At 41.5% G+C, this 21083-nt stretch overlaps 1 protein-coding gene across 1 annotated transcript; it reads right to left on the minus strand.

Moving 5' to 3' along the window:
* Window positions 1-1202: 1202 nt before the first annotated feature.
* On the minus strand, window positions 1203-13271 carry LOC119784849 (protein-lysine 6-oxidase-like). Its single transcript, XM_038287102.1, has 7 exons — window positions 12705-13271; window positions 10498-10606; window positions 8647-8778; window positions 6551-6707; window positions 4270-4365; window positions 4006-4121; window positions 1203-1450 (listed from the first exon to the last, which is right to left on the minus strand). Exons 1-7 carry the CDS (start codon window positions 13204-13206, stop codon window positions 1444-1446), a joined length of 1119 nt encoding a protein of 372 aa, XP_038143030.1. The 5' UTR covers window positions 13207-13271; the 3' UTR covers window positions 1203-1443.
* Between the last annotated feature and the right edge of the window lie 7812 nt (window positions 13272-21083).

Here is a 21083-nt window from a genome sequence, read left to right on the forward strand (position 1 = left end):
ACCCCCTTTATACCAAAACGCTGCCAATACGCCATTATACAGTAGCTGGAAGTTAGAAACACGTTCAGCGCTCGTCTGGAACACGTCAGATACGCGGATATGCGTTGGAGAGAAGTTCTTCATAAGTTACGCAGAAGTTATGCACAAGTTACTCAGAGGTTTAGGATCAGCTAGACGCCACGACTGATGAGGAACTGACACTGAACGGATGTCAACCATCAGATAACTGACCTGGAACCTACCTGTATGCCCCACGTATGGCGTACGCTGGCATACGACGTACTCGCCGTATTTCGATGTGTTTCAGGGTACTTCAGCATGCTCGTAACTTATACAAACGTAACCTTAACTTATCCAACATACGGCAGTGTTTTGCCCTGTTTTTGCGTGCGTCAGTCAGGCAACGGAGGGTTTCTAGATGGATATGCGGAGCAAATCCATCTGACGGAGTCAGGTTTGCTGCAGACACCACTCCGCTCAGATTAGGTCTTTAGGATGAACTTGTCTCTGTTCTCTTTCTCTTATGGATGATGTGCTTTTTTGTGTCGGTCTGTCTCTAAACATTCAGGTTTGTTTCAGTAAAGTGACGGAATAGGAAAAGTTTGGTGAATAATTCCTTCTGCCAGGAACTTTATTAGTATTTTTCACAATAAACAGCAAACATCGACCGTTTGAAATAAAGCAGCACATCCAGTCACACAGGAGTTCCTTTATTGAAGCACCGCTGGAGGACGACACTGAGCTCATCCAGAGAAAAACACAAACACACACATCCACTGATATCTCACTACGATTTTAAAGGAAATAAAAAGCTGCAGAAAACCTTGATTTTAGCACCAGAACCCAAAGATCTGTTCTTTAGCACCGGTTAAGAAGGACCAAGGTCCTGGGAAATAATGAAACATTAAAGCTCAAACCTCTGGATGTTTTTTCACGTTTTATACAAAAAGCAACAGAAATCATGCAGGAAGGAGTTCTTCTCTGTTTTAAAGCATTTTTTGCAGAAATATTCAGAAGAAAATCTCTGTGGTGAAACAGTCTCCGCTCGTTGGGAGTCTAACAGACAGAAGTTACAACAAAATAAAGCTCTGAGTTTTTTTTATTAATCTTAATTTCTGCTTCAAATATAAAACTGTTAATAATCTGTACTTGAATGAAACAGAAAGCTTGAATCAGGAAGATGCCATGAATAAAACAATAAAAATAAAGGCTGTAAATGAAGAAGAAGTAGCAGGAAAGCAGTAACTCCAGCTGTGAGGTGATACAGTACACATGAAGAACCAGAACCAGTAGAAGCGGATTTTCTGCTGTGGGATCCTTCCTGCTCGGCTTCAGGTGTTTTTGCTTATAAGGGATGATTTGGGTCAAATATTAACAAAGTCCAACTTTAACTTGATTAATTCGATCTCTTACTTCGTCTTCAGGCTGGATTCTAGATTCTCCTCAGTACCTGTAAGAGAGAAAAGAATTTGATGAGCAGGAGAACAGATGTTGGCAGCAAATGTCTGCATCTGAGAGACCCGCCTTCATGACAGGAAACCTTTTAGATTCTGAGTCCGAGGAAAAGGAGTCGAACCAACGATACCTTCAGGTTAGAGGAAGTTTTAAAACTTCTTTTCTCAGGTTTCCCTTTTTTCTAAGCTGTTTGTTTGGAAAAGTAGAGTAGGAGAGAAGTTTGACAAGTATGGCAGGCCATTTCAGCATTAAATTGGATGTCTGACCACCTTTAGTTCAATTTTGGAAATCCAAAGATGTTTTTTTATCAATTAGATCTGCATTTTGACTATATGAAAAAGGAATTTCATTTCTGACTGGTAAAAACATTGATGGTTTTAGACAGGGGCGGACAGGGCCCCCTGAAGAACCGGACCTGCCCCCCCATGATCCCATTTTAATGGAAGCCAAACAGATTCTTCATTTAATCTGTAAATAAATCCAGGATAGTCCATCAGAAACCAGCAGAAAACTTTGGATTTATGTCACACATGCGATAACCTTTAGCACAGACGAGCTGAGCTAAAAGCTTCTTTGAACTCGTCCCTAAAGGTCGATAAATGGAGCATTTTAGCAGATGTGGCTAAAAAACATGAGAAAACGCTGAGATTCTAAACATCATTGAATGTAATTTAGAGGGATAATTACTTATATCTGACATACAGAAGCTTTTAAATACATCTTAAATAATAAATCATCTTAAAGTAAATTGAACTTCTAAAAAACACAATTCTACAAACTGTGTCTCTTATTACCTTCGCTGAGGAGGTTAGTCTGTGTTCAGGATAACATTAAAGTTATCAGCAGATTTTAATGACATGTTTACCAAAGGTTCCCCTCAGTCCAACGAGCAATTCATTAACTATTGGTGATGGCCCAGATCGTAATCTGGATGCAGTTTTTTTTTTAAAGATTCTTTAAGATTAGTTGGTGGAACAAGCAGTCCCCCCCCCCCCCCCCCCCCCCCCCAACCAAAAGGTGGCAGCACTGACTACTGACAGCTTTAGCATTGGACTCAATAAAGTCCAGAAGTATTATACTAGGACGAAAACACAGGGAAGGTGAGCCATAACTCACTGTAAGACTCCATCTGATGATCAAATAAGAGCAGAGGGAATGAAGAAGGTGAGCGCAGAACAAACACCAGAGGCTGCAGTCACACACCGGGCCTTATTTATAAACTTATAAAAGGATTTGAAGGAAATTGTTACCAGAGGTTTGCCTCATTCCAAGGAATAAACTATTTACATTTGGTAATGATCCAGATTATGTGCCAGTTTTAGCCAGTGTTGCACTGATACCGATACCAGTATCAGGCGGGGCCCCGATCCAGCACTAAAATGGTGGCATTGGTATCGGTGAGTACCAACCAATAGGGCACCGATACCATTTTGAGAGCCAAAAGTTTCTTCAACTATTGTCACCCATTCCAGGTAGTTCTTTAGTTACTCTCTGTTGCCCCCTTGTGATTGTTTTCTTTCCCCTTGGATTCACTCTTGCCAGTTCCACCCACACCTGCTCCTTATTCAGCTCGTTAGTCCATCCTTTGTTCTGTTCTCCTTAAATACTCCACCTCTGCGGTCACTCAGTGCTGGTTCCTTCTCAATGCTGTACTGGTCTACTCAGCTCGTCTCTCTGTGGCTCCTCAGGCTCATTTTTCCCCCTGATGTCTCCATGGTTTTTGGTTTGTTAAACATTTTAGTTAGATTTCTGGATTTGTACCTCTGTTTCCTGTGTTCTTTAATTAAATCAGTCAGAACTCATCTCTGCTTCACTCGGCTCTGCATCTGGGTCCTTAAGCAACCTTACCACCAATTGTTGACATATAACTTTTCTTTCCTTGTCTCATTCGAGGCATGATCAATTTCCTTGCCACTGAAATTCATTTTATCATTTCAGATGACCTAGAAATAAATACAAGACATCTGGGATGATCAGTTATTTCAAGATATCTTTTATAAGTTTAATATTGTTATCTGAAATATAAATGACCAGCAGTTATAAATGTATTGCAGACATCAGAGGTGCAGCCTTCATTCACCAGGATGGAACTAGAGTTACATCCAATGCATATTTTTCCTGGTTAAATAAGGTTAAGGACATCTTGTTTAAAAAGTTTCTCCATAAATTTGTTTCAGGTATGTGGAATGTGAAGGTGATTTAGACATCCTGCCATAGGTGGGAAAACGGTTCTCTGATTAGATCAAATCAATTTGACCCTGGTACAAAAATGCTCTATAAATTGTCCTGAAATCCAACATGGTGGTGGCAGCATCATGCTGTGGGAGGCTTTGCTTGAGCCTTTAATGCTGTGGGTTCAAATTCTAGCAGGAGAGCCACTAAATGAGCCTGAAAGGGAGAAAACCTCAGATGCTGATGTAACTTGTTAAACAAATATTGTCAGTAGCGACAAAATCTATCAGCAGTTTAATTAAGTTTAATTTTGTGCAATTAAAAAAAGTAATTTTGTTGTAATTTTTGTTCTAAAAATGTGTGAATCAACGTTCTTACCCTGCCAGCGTGCATCCAGAGATGTGAGCAGCGTTGCCCGTGTACTGAACGTCACACCGAGCCACGTTGTTGTTATAGTTGGACTCTGGAACCTGCTGCCTGGGATTAACCGTCACCTACAGGAGAAGAACAAGGAGATCAGCAGGAGAAGCTCACTGAGGAGAAGCTGGAGGCCACTTTCACCAAAACGCAGAGGAAACAGCTTTATCTCCTGTTCTGATAAGGGGTTTCATCTGCTGCTCGGATATAAACACACATTCAGACCTTGAGGATGTATTTTCCAGGCTGGACGTCGGTGATGTCGATCCACTGACAGTCGATGTCAGCGTTGTAGGTGTCGTAACATCCGGGACTCAAACCCTAAAGATAAAAAACAGGGAAAAAAAGCAAAAAAAGTTTAGATAATTCATGAATTCTGATTCAAGCCCTCGTCTTTCCTTCTGCTCCCTTTAGAGGGCGCTACAGCGGATCATTGGCACCAACCCTCTTCTGTAAATCCCTACATCCGTGAACCTCTAGCTTTCTGATGCTTCGCTCGTTACTCTTAACTCCAAGAACTTAAACTTTCACCTTGGTGAGCTCTGATCCTGGTGATTAGTGTGATAAAATCAAGCAGAGAATCTAACCGGAGCACTAACAGTAGGTTGGTCGGATGTATCGATGTCTAACTTTGCAGCATCCCAAAAAAGGTTAAAAAAGTTAAAAAACAATTAGTTGGACTTTGTTTTGCTTCATCCATCCAGGAAACTTTTTCAATTCAAAATGTCTGAATTAGCGTTGAGTTCCAAGCTTTATTGAGTGGACCAACAAAGCCTGGTTATAGCTTAAGCCGAGCGTAAACTGTACGATTTCTTTGCACTTTTCGGATTGATTCTCCAGTCGTGCGACTCTCAGCCTGATCGTGTAGTACAGGGGGGTAACGAGGGGTGATCAGCCTCTAACGACCACCTCCCCATCAGGAATCGTGAGGTCGGGAGAAAATCAAACATGTTTGAAATTCAGTCGGCCATCATAAGGTGGCCGAAGGAAAAACGCTCAGTGCGCAGACAAGGATTCTTCTTCTTCTTCCTCTCAGACGAAAACTGAGAAGCATGGCGGGGGTGCGATGAGTGAAATGTAGTTCTTTCTGTAAATTGTCAAACCGTAGTAGCCACGTTTGCTCAGCCATGTCTTTGTTCAAATACGTCGTCTCCTTTTCTTTTTAGGGCTTTCAGCACAAAATTGCCCAAATATCCAAGGCAGCGCGTTTCACTCTAGTGAGCTTCATGTTCCTCTTCTACTCGTTTAGCCTCCGGATAGACGAGTCCGAGTAGCGCCATCTCACTGCGGAGCTGAGTCCCACCTGGTTTTTAGACGTACAGTGTGAGCAGGTAGATCGCATCAGAGCGTCAGGCCGCAGTGTGAGAACATACATAGTGAGCTGTGAACTCAAACCTTAAGAAGAAACTCTGCAGTTTCTTTGTACAGTGTGAGCTGTACCTGCATGCAACAATTGAAAAAAATAGTAAAATGTATACCCGGCTTTATAAAACATGCTAATTTAACTGGAAGACCAGGTCCAGCCCTTAGGAATGGGGAGTCGTTGAGGTCTTTGTTGGCCTGCAATACCCAATAATGGCCTATGCCTCTGAAAAGGGGAGTCGTTAGGGTCGCTGTGGCGTGGCTGACCAGGGGAGATGTCCTGGTCCCCTGCATGGCCAAGAGGATTAAGATAATAGCTCTATTGCTGCGTTGTGGGTTTTTGAGAGCTGAAATCTGAGACCAACTCTTCTGTTTAAGGCGACTCTATAACGCCTGATTTATGCTCAGAAAACAGGTCCTTTGCGTGTGTGTTGCAGTTAACGCAGATATCCCCCCCTTCCATTGACACTCTGGTGCACTCCCATTGTAGGTGACCACAGACAGTGCCGCAGATAGCGTCTGATTGGTCAATTCTACATCCGCTCTACACGATGCATATTTCCCTTTTTGGTTCCTAATGGCAGAAACTCTGTCTGTAGTTCCGTCCACAACGCCTGGCTCACCTCTGACACTATCACAGACACCGTGCAGGACGCTACTTTGTAGCTCTGTGCGACGGTCTGTTGGTTTGCACGCAGCGCCACGGCCAGTCTTTGGGGAACACTCACGGGTGAACCGCGTGTCGTCCGGCATTGGATGAGGGGTTGTAGACGGCGAACAAGATCGTCAAACCGACACACGGGCGCCCACAATCCTAGCTAGTTCATAATTGTCCCTCTTGCGTTGTGGCGTGGAATAATATAGTGCACACATAAGGTATAAATCAAAAATATCTGCATCATTCCTGTGACAAGCTAACTGCTACACACTGCTGCAGGAGGAAACACAGCCCATAAGCCTGGAACTCAAACACTTCTCCATACATTTTGAATTGAAAAAGCTTCCTGGATGGGAAGCAAAACGTCTTCAAACTTGGAAAACAAAGTCCAGTGGATTGATTTTTAAACTTTTTTAACCTTTTTTGCCTTGACTGAGAATCTTCACCAGCTTTTGTGTGTAGCAGTGTGTGTGTGTGTGTTTGAACCTGAGTGTGTGAGGTGCAGGCGTAGCGGCGGTAGTATCCCGGGTCGCAGGAAGTGTCCTCCAAACAGAAGCTGGCCTTGTGGCCCTCTGCCACGGCGCTTTGGGTGCGGGCGTCCAGCAGCTCGTACAGGCTGAACTCATCCATGCTGTGAAAGTGGCTGAACGAACAAGGAGGGGTTAGAGGTCAACCTCCTGAAGGAAACAGGCTAAATCCCCCCAGATAGATGCACAAAATCCAACAGAAGAAGAAGTGTTACTTTAGGACCTTGTCTTACCGTGCCGATTTATCCAGCATCTGCCTGACGTCCCAGAATCTCCTAAAATTCTAGCGTACGCTGAACTTTCTATGTATTTTTTCAATTTTGGGCGTATACGTAGAGTATTCACAACGAGTCCAGAACTTATGTGCAACGACGGCCTAACTTCTGCATAATGACCGGCAGCATCATGCATAAGCATCAGTTAAAGCTGCTCCCCAGAGGTGCCCAACCGGCATGAAAAGATGTCTTTAATCGTGGTATTAACCTAGCCGCTGTTTACCGCCTGCCAAAAAAAAAAGAATAAAGAAAATGAAAAAGAAACAAAGAAGGTTTCTGGTGTCAGCAGATTGAGCTTCATGTCTGCTGGAAAGTGTGTTGGTGGTGGGCGTGAACGCAGGGAGGATCCATCACACTCACCTTCTGGCTCACCCTATGATGGGGATGAAGTCTGGAGGAGAACTGATGGTTTCCTCCTGTGAACTAGCCTTGTGAGACCATCCTGATCTCGCGAGCTTTCAATATTTCACTCGCAGATCAGTCTCGAGACTCTCCATTAAAGAGCCGTTCACCAAACGAACGTCCAATCAGCGTTGGCTTTGAGGCGGGTTGAGGTGTGACGCAACAAGAAGCGCGACAGTTCAGTCTAAAGAACATGGCGGCTTCAGCCGATGAAACTAGCGTTAGCGTGGCTATCGAGCAAGTTTTATCGGAATTACAGAGTATTTCTTGGCTTGTGGTTGTGTTTTCGTCGTCGCTCTGTTAGTACGTCATATGCTTCGTTGATCTGATTGGTTTATTTGGCCCGTCTATCACCAACATAGGCCAATCAGCTAACCAGTATTTTCGCCCCTTCCCAAAATTACTTCAACGGAAGGTTTCCAGATGGATATGCGGAGCAAATCCATCTGGTGGAGTCAGGTTACCTGTGAACCCCATTTATACCAAAACGCTGCCAATACGCCATTATACAGTAGCTGGAAGTTAGAAACACGTTCAGCGCTCGTCTGGAACACGTCAGATACGTTGATATGCGTTGGAGAGAAGTTCTGGATAAGTTACGCAGAAGTTACTCAGAGGTTTAGGATCAGCTAGACGCCACGACTGATGAGGAACTGACACTGAACGGATGTCAACCATCAGATAACTGACCTGGAACCTACCTGTATGCCCCACGTATGGCGTACGCTGGCATACGACGTACTCGCCGTATTTCGATGTGTTTCAGCGTACTTCAGCATGCTCGTAACTTATACAAAACTTAGCCTTAACTTATCCAACATACGGCAGTGTTTTGGCCTGATTTTGCGTACATCAGTCAGGCATACACTTTGCTAAATCATCAAAGTGTGACAGGAGCGTCACTGACATCATGTCAGTCTGAACAAAAGCCTTTTTAAACGTGCTGCAATCGTTTCTGGAGCACCTCAGGGTGCCGAGTTCGGACATCTTTTTATCTCACCTCAGTTTTTTTAAATATTCTGTCTAATCTGGGCTATTCAGGCGACATAAGATAGTTATCGACATATTCTAATAAATCAAAAGCTTATTACAGTTTTATGTTTAAAATATGAATAAATTATAAATATGTAATTGAATCTGGTTGATGTGTTTGAACTTGCACCCTCATAAGCGTTATTTTTGTACTTTTAATTCTCATTCAGGAACATGTTTGTTGTTTTAGTTTTCCTCTAAATGATGTAATTTTTGATTCATTCTTATGTTTATGGTGGAACTTTAAATGATATTTAGATTCCTAGAAGATCTTCAGCGGGATATTTTCTACCCTGTGGGCCGTTCGGTTTGCTGTTGCCCCAAACCTCAAGAAGGAGCTGCTTACTTGTGACAGCTGTGCCACTCCCAGGCATATCGGGGTCTGCTTGGCAGGAAGTCGGCGGTTCCCTGATTCTTCACCCTCTGAGTGAACCTCAACAGAACCCTGGTGTCATAATCCTGAGCGTAGCGAGCGGAGCTGAAGAAGAAGAAAAGAGGAAAGGAATCCAGTTTGAACAAATCCACAAACCGATTACTGAAAAATATAAATGTACAAATGAAGATGCTACAATCCTCCCCTGACTTATTTAAACTGTAACTTTCATCAATCCTTCACCATCTTCTTTACTTTACTCTGCAGGACAGAAATGTTGGGTCAGCTTAGTTCAGAGTTAACGTCCACGTCTGAGGAACCAGGCAGGAACCTAAATGGAAACGTGGATCAGATTGATGATTCCCCTAAACTCAGAGCTCAGGCTCTGGACTCTGTGAAATTAATTTCCTCCTATTTTCCAATTATGATCCCATCAGGTATTTTGCAACATCTGCTCCCTTCAAGGTTTTCCCAGCAATGAGATACTAGCAAACCACATCCTGTTCTCAATGTATGGCTGAGGAAGAACACGGTTCTGGATGCTGGATCAAAACCACCCCCTGTACCATGCAGTATTTCCAAAGAATCAATCCACTGGACTTTGTTTCCAAATTTTAAGACGTTTTTCTTCCCATCCAGGAAGCTTTATCAATCCAGAGGCGATGTGCTCTGCTCCCCTGTAATGTTCCCCACCCCCATTACAGGGGAACAGAGGACCTCGCCTATTCAGCCAGACCAACAATTCCCTTTAACGACCCCCTTTCAGAGACATAGACAGGTATGGGGCATTGCAGGCTAACAAAGAAGCCAAACGACACCCATTCCAGAAGGGTGGACCCGTTCATCCGTTTCTATTTGCATGTTTTCTAAACAAAAACCAGGTTATGTTGGGCTGCTGGATAAAACCTGGAACTAAACTAAACTATTTCTGACATTTTCAATTGAAAAAGTTTCCTGGATGGAAGAGAAACGTCTTCAAACTTGGAAACAAAGTCCAGTGGATTGCTTTTTTTACTTTTTTGGAATGACTATGGCATGGATGACTGAGAATCTTCACCAGCATACCATACAGTACCACACCATGAAGAAGAATGTTGGAGAATTTAGAAACCAGAAATAAGATGAACGCCTCACACTGATGGAGGCCTCAGAGACGTTTCTGCAGGGAGAATGGGATGAAAAAAAACTCCAAAAACCTTCATGTCTGCGTCTCATGAATGAATGAATGAGTGAATTAGAGGATGAATGAGTGAACAGTCTGATTGGTGACTAAGATGTTGACTATTATAGCTGTCAGTCATCCCAACAGGATCAAGTTGTGGACAATGAGTGACTGATGAAGAAGAAAACATCAACTCTATGGAGAGAAATTTGTTCCATTATTATTGAGAGGAAAGAACATGTTTAAATTTGTAAAACAGATGAAAATTTGGAAAATTTAATCACCCCCCCAAAACTGAAAAAAAAAAAAAAAAAAAAAAAAAAAAATGGAAAAAAGATAAAATAATAAAATTTGAAAAAGTATCAAACTGTAAAAATATTGGTTGAATTTTTGCTCTTTATGATTTAATCTAAAAACATGCTGTTGATCAAGATGTTTTCATTTTTGAAAGATGTTCTTTGCTCCCAATAATATTGTAACAATTTCCCTCCATACTTTCTAAACCTAAAATCTTTACAACACTAATTTATAACTAAGATCCTATGTTGATATTTTGTTTTCCGTTACATGAAGCATCTCCTGTAGAGGAGTTCTTTTAGTTCTACACCACAGAGTGTCTCTGTGATGTTTGAAGGTGTTGGGTGAGGAGTGTTGGATCTTACGAGCCGAGGCAGTTCTCCTCCGCCGCACAGCGCAGGTTATACATGGGCATCCTCTGGACATACGAGGCCATCTGGATGTAAAAGGGATCAGGAACCAGATCAGGAAGACCTGCAGCAGGAGACGGAGGAAACGCTTTATCCGAGCTCAAACATCTCAGCAGCAAACATGAATGATTGGTGTTCAGATACAATTAGTAAAATAAAGCAGCAGGAAACAATCATATCCACAATCTGATCTCTATCAGTGGATGAAGATGATTTAACTTGTCTGGTCTGACTAATGTTTAACCTTTAAACCCTCATCTGATAAATAAAGACAGCTTCCTGCTTCGTTTACAAATCACTACATCAGTTCAGAAAAGCATGACAGCATGATTGGGATTGATTTTAATTCTTTTTAAATTTATATTCTCAAACCTGCGGCTCAAAAAGAAAAACCCAAATAACTTTTCTGTTTTTGCTCCGTTTGATGCTGCCTGCTGCTGGTTCTGCTTCTCTAGTCGGTTTCTTGAGGTTCTGAATCACAAGTCTGGTTGCTGCAATAGCAGCTCCATCACCAACAGAGGGCGCTGCACATCCTTTCATGGGTGTAAATAAGGGTGGAGCAGGGGGGGCTGCAGCCCTTTTCAGCGCTACGTTATGAATATGTTGTTTATACAGAGGAGTCAAAAGTATTAATTTTGATTACTCCAGTAGACGTATAAATCCTGCTGTTTAAAAACACTTTTATAGAGGTTAGAGGATCAACTTCAGCTTTTTACTCCAGTAAAAGTGTAAAAGTAACATTTTTAAAACTACTTAAAATATTAAATTAAAAGTAAATCATAAAAAAATGTTAAGACCAGAAGCTTTACTGCTCTACTCTATTAAAGGAACATTTTTCTACAACTGGATGATAACTTCCTTAGATTTAATTTTCTTACTTTTATAACTAATAATAACAGCATCACATTTAACTTTGCATCATCTTTAAAAATGATTTATATTGGTATATGGTGAGCAACAAGTTGGGGCAGCACTGAGTCCAACCACAAAGAAGATGAAACTGATTATTTTGATCGGCCATAATGAAAATGAGCTTAAATGAAACAAAACTAACGAGACTATTTTTAAAATGCAAGGAGTAGAAAGTAAAAAGTCTAAAATATAATTATGTAATCAGTGTAGATGGACAACATTAGTAATTATAGACTGAAAGAAATAATAATAGTCATATTAAGTTACTTTAATGAATTGTAATGAATAAAAGAGGTTTTTTTTGTTCAGCATATTATAGTATGATGAAGAAGTTTGATATAGAAAAAAAAGTGTCTCATTTATTGGAATAAAACTTTTTAAAAAGCAGCTTCAAAGACTGGGACACCTGGGAAAAAAAATGCTTTTTTTATTAAGTTAAAGCAAAATATAAATTCTGCTTTTGTTCTCATCCAAGTCAGAATGATCAATATTAATGAATTAATTATCAAATAATAATTATTAGTTTAATTGTTGTTGATTTATTTTCCAATCTGTTGTTTTGATCCAGAACTGGAGTCTGTGTTTGTGATCATGATGGTGAATAAATAAGTTATCAGAAACTGAACCTCTTAGTTTGGGTCAAAATGCATCAAATAATTTAAAGTGTTGTTAGAGCACACTGCAAAAACCACCTAAAAATGAAAAAAATGTCTTAAATTAAGTGTATTTACCATTAATTTGAGCAGGTAAATGATATAATTTGCCAAAGGAATGAGTATTTTCAGTCTTAAAATAAGATAATTAGACAATATGCACTTGAAATAAGACAAGGCGATTGTGTTTTCTTATTTTAAATGTATATTGTCTTGATCCACTGGCAAAGTGTCCTAATTAACTCCTCAATTCAAGAAAAAATGCACTTATTGCAAGAAAAAAATGACTTATTTAGATTTCAAATTTTTGCAGAGCAGAGGAGAGCTGCAGCCTTCATCTAAGGAGGATTTGAGTTTTCCAGCTTCTGATCATTAATCTGAGCTCCTTTAATAAATGAATTTATTCCTGCTCATCTATTAATGATTCCCCTGGTCCTGGTTCTGGTCTGACCCATTAGACCGCTCTGGTGGTTCCGATGCTGAGCAGGAACATCTGTGTTCCTTTAAGTTTGGAGCTGAGCTGCAGTAATGAGGCAATAAAACCTTCATCACCTGGAATCTGCAGCAGTTTTAATAAATGCTTCATGTTGTTCTCACCGTTCTGGTGGTACTGGGTTCCGTATCCGGGCCGAACCCTGGGTCTGGGTCTCTGGTAGGTGTCAAAGTAGTTGTAGTAGGGGTCATAGCCGTGCCGCTTGTAGGGGTTGTAGGGATCATCTCCCACCATCATGTCCTCCCTGTTCACCGGGGCTGACTCTCCTCCAGCAGCGCGCGCCTGCTGACGCGTCATGGCGCGGAGCTGCCTGGAGCCGCTGGCGGCGGGGACCCGCGGGGAGGACGCGGCGTCCGCGCCCGTGTCATTGGAGCTGCTGATCACCAGAACCGGGTCGGTGCTGCGGGGGGAGCCGGTCTGCCTCCTCCCGCTGGGTCTGTACTGAGCGCCGCGGCTCAGGATGCTGAAGACCTGCCCGTTGTGTTGCCATGTCAACCCCCTCCGGAGCGCATCGGACTCCGCAGCCTCCTGAGCGCAAACGGCCTCCAGGAACCAAAGATGCGCAAAGGAGAAGAGCGCCAGGCGAGCGAAGGAGCGCAGCTGCATGGTGGAGGAAACCAGGAGGTCTGAGGAGTTTGGAGCTCAGGCACCAACCTCTGATGGAGGGAGGAGTGAGATCAGCCTCTGTCCTCCTCTCAGGCTCACAGCTTTAACTCTTGCTGCTGCAGCAGATTAGCTCTGGATATCAAACTGATTATTATTATTTTAAACTCACATGTATTTCTTTGTAGAACTGGTTCAAACAAACCAAAAGGAGGCATTAAATATAAACAATCCTAAAAATTTAATGTGAAAATCCTTTGATTTTACAATCAAATATTTGAAAAACTGTTCAAACTGTTCAGATTGTCCTGGTTTGTTCTCTGCAGATTAAAATCTAAACCAGATTATTTTTTTCTGAAAGAGGAAAACACAGAAATAAAACGTCAGGAAGCAACATTTCTCCTGTAAAAGGTTTCAGTTTGTTCCAGTGAGTCCCTCTCCTCTCTGCAGGCTGAGGTGTGATGTTCGGCCTCTCCTGTCTCTAATTACAGCATCTCGGTGTTCAGAGCTCAGCCTGAAATTACTCTGAGGTTTCTAAATGCTCCTTTCTGTCCTCAGACTCAGATCAAAACAAAAACCTTTCTCTGCTTTTCTCTTCAGGTTCATGATCACAGATTTTAAACAACATGTGACCAAAACCAAGCGGCTGTTTTAATGGGATTAGTTTGGCATAGAGGTGAACTAGAACCAGTGGTGGACGAAGTACTCAACATTAGTACTTGAGTAAAAATATTGATACTTATAGTCAGTAGTCTAGTTTTAAAAAAAAGAAGGGTTGTGGTGGATTTTTTTTTGGGAAGCATAGATAGCCTAATTAAAGGGAAACACATTTTTTTTTACATTGGTCCCTTGATTTTACATTATTTCATCATGTTCTACTCACCCATATTAGTTTTGTGTCATTTGGAGCCGTTCTGAAGATATTCCGTTAGGTTATATCCAAGTAACGTCTTCCTTTGGCACGAGTTGAAGCCACAAACTAAAATGTTCATCATTTATTCTTTATGGTACACCAGCATTCAGAACATGGAGGCCAATCACTGTCCCTTAGACATCCGCGGGTATATTTTTTTTATTTATATTTTTTTAAACAAAGCGGAGTGTGTATGACATCATCCGCGCGCCGGACTGGAGTTGTGACAAGCAGCCCGGGCCGCAGGCGGCTATGCTCTACCCCTTCTATTCTTTCTAGCTAATCTGAATCGCTCAATTCCATTAGGAGAGCGAGATCATCTGTGGTAGCAGCACTAGACATCTTCCAGGCATGTGAGGAAAACTAGCAGCAGTTCAGCGGACAGGATGAATGAACGGTAGCCGGCGCACGCAGATGACGTCATACACACTACGCTTTGTTTTAAAAGATATAAATATAAATAATATAACTCATTCTTTCTCTATAGAATAGAGGTTCAAAGTTAAATCAACAACTAATACCTTAATAAAATTATAAACTACTAATAATATCTGCTCTGAGTTTCTCTCATTTGTGGAACGTCATTAAATCTCTAAACCCGTGGCATCCGGATTCTAGAAGGGCTGCTTTCTGCCATGATGGAACTACATTTCAAGAAAGAAAAACAGCAACAGAGGATTATGAGCATAAAGGAGCAAAGAACCAGCAGCTTCCTGGAGATGGAATGAAAGTTATAAGTAAAGACACTCAAAATAAGTACAGTAATTCATAAATTGAATGTTGTTAATTTCCATCACTGATTAGCACCTTATATTTGGTTTTTAAACTTTTCTAAATAAAAAGTATAAAAACTGTTGCAAGTGTTTGGATTTAGCTCCAGAGGAAAACTGCTTGTTAAACAACCTGAAGCTGCTGATCTTTGGCGGTTGGTCTCTAAGCCTTTAGTAACTAGAAGTAGAAGTAACTTTTGGCTTCTTCTCTGATCAGTGGCCCCTTTCCTTAGCCTGTCAGTCCAGGTCGACCTCACTGGAAAAAAATCTAAACAAGTTACTTTTTCTTAAAATAAGTAATTTGTTCTTGAATTGAGGAGGTAAAAGAAACATTTTGCCAATTGAACATAACAATTTACACTTAAAATAAGAAAACACAATTACATTGTGTTGTATTAAGAGCATATTATCTAATTATCTTATTTTAAGAGTAAAAATATCTCATTTACATACTTACATTAAGGGTAAATACACTTAATTTAAGAAATGTTTAATTATTGCTAGATAATATTTCCAGTGTCCAGGTTGGTCTGCAGGTGATCCATCCTTTCTCTAAGTTCAGATGATGATGTCATCAGAATAATGGGAGAGGATCAAAGCTCGGGTTCTTCTAGAGACTAAACCTGCTTTAAAATGAAGCAGAACCTTCCTGACCCGCTGGGTTTATGCTTCTTCATTAAAACGTTTCTTCTCTAAAATAAAATATCCAGAGTCTGTCTGCATCAGAGTGAAGGATGTGCCACTTATAAAGTTCTTATTCAGGAACCGTTCTGCCTCCATGGTTCTGGTTCTGATCCGCTTTGTGTTGGTCTGTCACATGAAGGTCGCTGACCCAAAGAGAAGAAGTTCAAAGGTCATGAACATTTCCCTGTTAGTAGATGTTCTACATCTGATCTTTTCTCCTCACACAAGCTGGTTTTGTTTGGTTTTACTGGACCCCCCCACCCCCCCACTGGGAGCCCAGGATGCTTTAAAACAGCTGAAACTGAAGCATTTACCAGCTGAGAATTTCCTCTTCATAGAACCTTGTAAAAGGCTCCATCTGCCACCCAGGGAGCAGAAGCACTTTTCCTTTTCAGTCGTTTTTGGTTCCAGGTAGAATAATTCAATCAGAAAAGGCCGCCATTAGTTGCTCTATTTAAAAAAAAAAGCTAATTGTCGGGTTAATAAAATGTAGGTTTTTGCTTAAGAAGAACTGAAATACACAATTTATGGATACAATTCCTGCAGGAAGGAGAGACAGTTGAACCCCAGACTCAAACACACTGTCTCCCACCGGACCTCCTCTGCAGAGCGTTTATTAACAGAACATGACGCATGGTTACAAACAGTATTGTTCTGACAGAACAATTGATCAGTTCATGAAGACAGAATGCTCCATCAGAATGACAAGGCAGGATGGTCTCCTGACTGAATCATGAGACAGGAGTGGAGCATTCCCTTGCACAAATGTTTTATAAGCACACATTAATTTTATAATCATCACTGAATAAACCTGACACTAATAATCGATACAGAAACAGACTTTTGTAAAAATGTTCTGCTGAGGTCTTGAAGTTTCAAGGAGGGAAAATTCGTTTTATGAGCTGATTTGTTCAGCGACATGTTTTTATCCACCTTTACAAAAATCTAACATTTATTTCATCAACAGCTGCTGAAATCTAGAACATGCAATCTGTGGCCACATAAAAGCTGGTGAGCTGATGTGATGCGTACTGGTCAAAATGGCTGAACCGTGTCTCATAAAGTGAGAAGTGGAGCAGCAGTCGTCAGCGCAGCCAGAAGTTTGGTCCATCAGAAGTTAGGGTGTTAGATGTTCCTCAGCTTCCTTTTCATTTTTGAACTGAAATAGCTTCTTGGATGGGAAGTGAAACGTCTTCGACTTGGAAACAAAGTCCAGTACAGTGTTTTTAATTTTCTTGTTTTGGAGTGAGATGTTCTCCATACTCAATGCTGAACCAGATGGACAGGAGGACCGTCCTGCAGAGAGCAGATCGGCTGATGCTCCAGTTGGTTTGTGTCGGAGCTCCAGCATATTTTTGCACACTAGTGGTGAATATCTAGGTGGGATCTAGAAAGATATCTAGAAAGAATCTCAGGAAGACAACGAGAGCATCGCTACACCGGCGACCAATCAGGCATTGAGAACCCATCCTTCAGATCCTTTAACGCTGGAGTTTGATCAACACCTGTTCGGGTATTTAATCTCACCTGCAAGCTGAATTCTTTTGGTATTTTGCTTTATAAACACACTGAAATTATTTAGGTCAGACTCAAAATGGCTCAGCCAATCATGTTACAGCGTTATGGGTTAAGGTGGGACACAACAACAAACATGGCGGCACAGGAGGACGTGAAGTAGGGGCTGCCTTAATCCTGTCTTCTGCTGCTATTTGATTTGTTACCATTGGCTGAAACTAAACTCTGGTAGGCGCGCACTAGGGCTCGCTTCGCCCAATCTGCTCGGATGGTTCTCCTGAACACCTTAAGGGAGCAGTCCCAGATTAATGATGTGTTGAACTACGCCTGAGTTCTAGACATAAATTAATCTGGATTATGAGGTTACAGATGACTGAGAATCCTTCAATGCAAACTGGGGAGGAGGAAGTCAGTCAGAAATCTTTAATGTGCATCTGCTGCTGAGCTAAAAATACTGATTTTAGGCAGGTTCCAGTTAGATAAAAGATTTAGGAAGCAAACCTCTACATGCAAGCAGAGTCAGACTGTCAGAGCTGACTGTAAGGTCAGCAGGAACTGATGCATCAGATAGACGAACTACTGCCGACTCTAATGGTGTCCAAGCATTAGTCTGAGCTCATCTATAGACCAGAGTCAGGTGGTAGCGTCCAATAATGGCCATGGATTGACCTCCCTGCCTTCCTTTGGTTAGAGGGACAGACAACAGGCGGCACACGACTAAAATGAGGACTTTGCTCAACTGTGAAGAAAAAAGGATCCTGAATGAGATGAGGAGGCAGCAGCCATGAACCCAGCAGGCCGGAGTGATCCTCTTAGATCGTCTTCTTCTACAAAACACCCAAAGCCTTTAGTAGAACAGGATGTGTGTATCGTATGAGGCTGAAGATCTCAAACACCCTAAGATGATAGCAGATATTCTATGTTTGTGAGACATGAAACCGATATGTGCTGCTGCCATCAACACCTTTGTTTCTAGATGTTGGAGCTTGGCCTGTTTTTCAGTGTAGTCCTGTTTCTCTGACTGTGACTGGCTGGATGTGCTCTCTTCATCCTCTGAGATGGGAGCTGGTTAGGAGTTCGTTTGCCTGGCTGTGTGTTTCCTGGAGCTGGTTGACAGTTGACTTTTGTATCTCTTCTGGAGGTTTCTTCCTGTTAAAAGGGAGTTTTTCCTCTCCACTATCGCTACAAGCATGCTTAGAGTGAGCAATTGCCTTTTAGTCAAAAAGTCGATGCAATCAGCTGGTTTTCCTTAGATAGAAAACTTTGAATCAATCTGAATGGATGATCTGGTGAACTGGAAAGTGCCTTTTGATAACGTGTTGTGAATTGGGGCTATAGAAATAAACTAATCTGAATAGATAATAATCATATAATAATCAGACCAGCACGGTGGTGAGGAGTGGTGCTCTGCAGGGTGTCTTTGCTGTTCAATCAGACTGAGTCCAGATCGTCCTTATTCTCTCATTCGTTTATTGAAAACCATTAGAAACAAACGGTTTCGTTCATCCTTTATTGACCTCTGATCCATCAGGTGGAGCAGCGGGAGGATCTGCAAACGATCAGCAGCTTCATCTACTTCCCAGCCATCCTGTGGCAGTCTGGTCCTGAAAAACAAAATCAACAATAAAACAGCAGCTACAAGGACATTTCTCAAAGTATTGCTTCATTTAAAGAAGGAACCAAAGATGATTCCCTAGCTCTGACAGATAGATTTAAGTAATATATGAAATCTAATTTGGTTCTAAGTTGCTTTAAGCCAAACCTCTACTGTCAAACAACACCAGCTAATCTGATAACTCAGATTAGCTGTAAAGTTGGTGTCAAATGCAGGGAAAGAAAACTGGTTTTATGTTGCAGTAGAAATGCTGGCGCTTCGGTTTTCGGAGCATCTGCAGATAGCCACGCAGCAGCGTGAAGGTTCACAAAATTCCTCGTAGCTAAAGGAAAACATGACGTGTCTGCAGAGGAGCTGCGTTTTTACAGCGTTTCTTTAAAGATCAAAGAGATCACAGCGCTCTGCTTTCAGGTATACAAGCTAGCAGCAGCAGCTCAGTTTCCAATGAGAAGCAGGTGTCGGCCTGATCTTAGCGCTTTACATGGCTTCATAATGAGAGCTGGCTACCTGGAGGGGCCTCCTGCACACAGGACACATAATGAGCCAGAGAAACCCAAAACATTATAAGCACTGTACAGACGGCAGATCCTTCACAATGAGGTCACATTTGGGTTTTTGTAAGAGAATAAAGTGCAGAAAAACAAAAACAATAACAGGCCAATCAGATGTGATGGAGTGTTGGGTGTGATGCAGAGTAAAAGCTTAAAAAGTGTCAGCAGAAAGCAGCAGTTTTAAATAAGACCCAAACAGCCCGCAGGCTGGTCTGTAAAAGCTGCAGTTTAATACGTTGTTGAACCACTGATATAAAGAAAAGAAAAACGTGACACACGTAACCCTCCTTAAGTATAAACACATGTTAAACTGAGTTGGAATACAGGCTAACAGATTTAATTTGTCCTTTTTAAAGTATTTTGTTCTAAATACATTACTTTCAACCTTTCTCCTCACGCCTCATCACTTCACATGTTGACCAGGTTTTATATGGAGAAACAGTGCCAGATTATAGAAAGCCTTAAACCCAAGTCAAATTGGTTGCATCCGACTCTTTAATCTCCCTTGGATCCTGTCACCTATTTCTTCTTTAAGGGTTGCAACCAAGTTTCCTTCCCCTGATATCTGGTTCTTGCCAACCTTGGTTAAAGTTATGCCAAACATCCAGCAGTTAAATCTCAGATCGTCTCCCTGTGTTCTCTGATTGTGGTTCAGTTAGCTCAGTTAGCTACTGGGTGGCCTAAATTCCAAATATCTTCCTGTGCAAATGAACACAAAATGCTAATTTTTCAGTGTAATTTAACTTATCTCTAAATCAGTGCTGCGGTGGTTCCGTCCTCTATCTGTCTGTTTTACTTACTGCTGCTGTTTCTTGCTGGGTGACACAAGAATGTCACAGTTCAAAAACATCTGTTTAATTCATAAAATCAGACATGGTTTAGCACCACCTCCACTATGTGACTTTGTAGTTCAGATCCAGTGAGGTCAGGGTAACCAGAGGGGCAGTGAGGGAAGACTGCATCATCCCCAGGAGAAAAACAGCCTTTGGTCAGGCTGTCTTTTCCATAAGGGCATCTCAACAATGGAACACAGTGCCAGAAACCATTAGAGGGCCGGATCTATCAAAGGTTTGCGTGTATAAAAACGTGAGCTATTTCACAGCGCACGCAAAAACATGTACAAACTGATCTATCAACAGCGTGCTAAAAGGATTTGGTCTTAAAAACGTGCTAAATAGCGCCTCTTATCCATTTAGTACTTTTTCTGCAATGAATATGCAATATGGGGCGTTTACACGCAAAACTGCGTCTTGTTGGAGGAGAACATGTAAATAAATTAATTTAGCACTCGCAAAGTGATTTATCAAACCTGAAAGCAATTTTGCTAAAGGTATCTGACTCTATATTTAACACGTTTCAAAAGAAGGTGCAAATGGTCTGTATGCGTAATTGCAGGTTGCCCTTTTTATATCTGGCTGGGGGACTACCAATGAAAATTAGCACTCCTTAGCTAACTCGGGTATATTTACATTGTTTTAATGTTGATTAATGTACACTGTCCACTTTCAAATAAACAATAAATGAATGAAATAATCCTCATTGGTCATTTTCAATGGTGTAACATAAAAAAACTGATATGAATCAGTTTCAGGACCACATTTGAATGTGGTCAGTCAAAAAAAGTCAAATGTAGGTCTTATCCGAGCGTCTAACCTTGTTTTAAACACCTGATCAGCTGATCTGGGCCAAAGTTGCCAGCAGTGTGAAAATAACATAATCTGAGATGTTTTCCTGCTTCCGTGAAACTAAATTCAATTGATGGCTGATTAAGAGGCTTTTGTTAAAATTTAATGATGAATCAGGTGTGTGTGTGTGTGTGTGTGTGTGTGACT

Source organism: Cyprinodon tularosa, unplaced genomic scaffold (assembly GCF_016077235.1).
Source record: "Cyprinodon tularosa strain WSP-4 unplaced genomic scaffold, ASM1607723v1 ctg235, whole genome shotgun sequence".
In the NCBI taxonomy this organism is placed as follows: domain Eukaryota; kingdom Metazoa; phylum Chordata; class Actinopteri; order Cyprinodontiformes; family Cyprinodontidae; genus Cyprinodon; species Cyprinodon tularosa.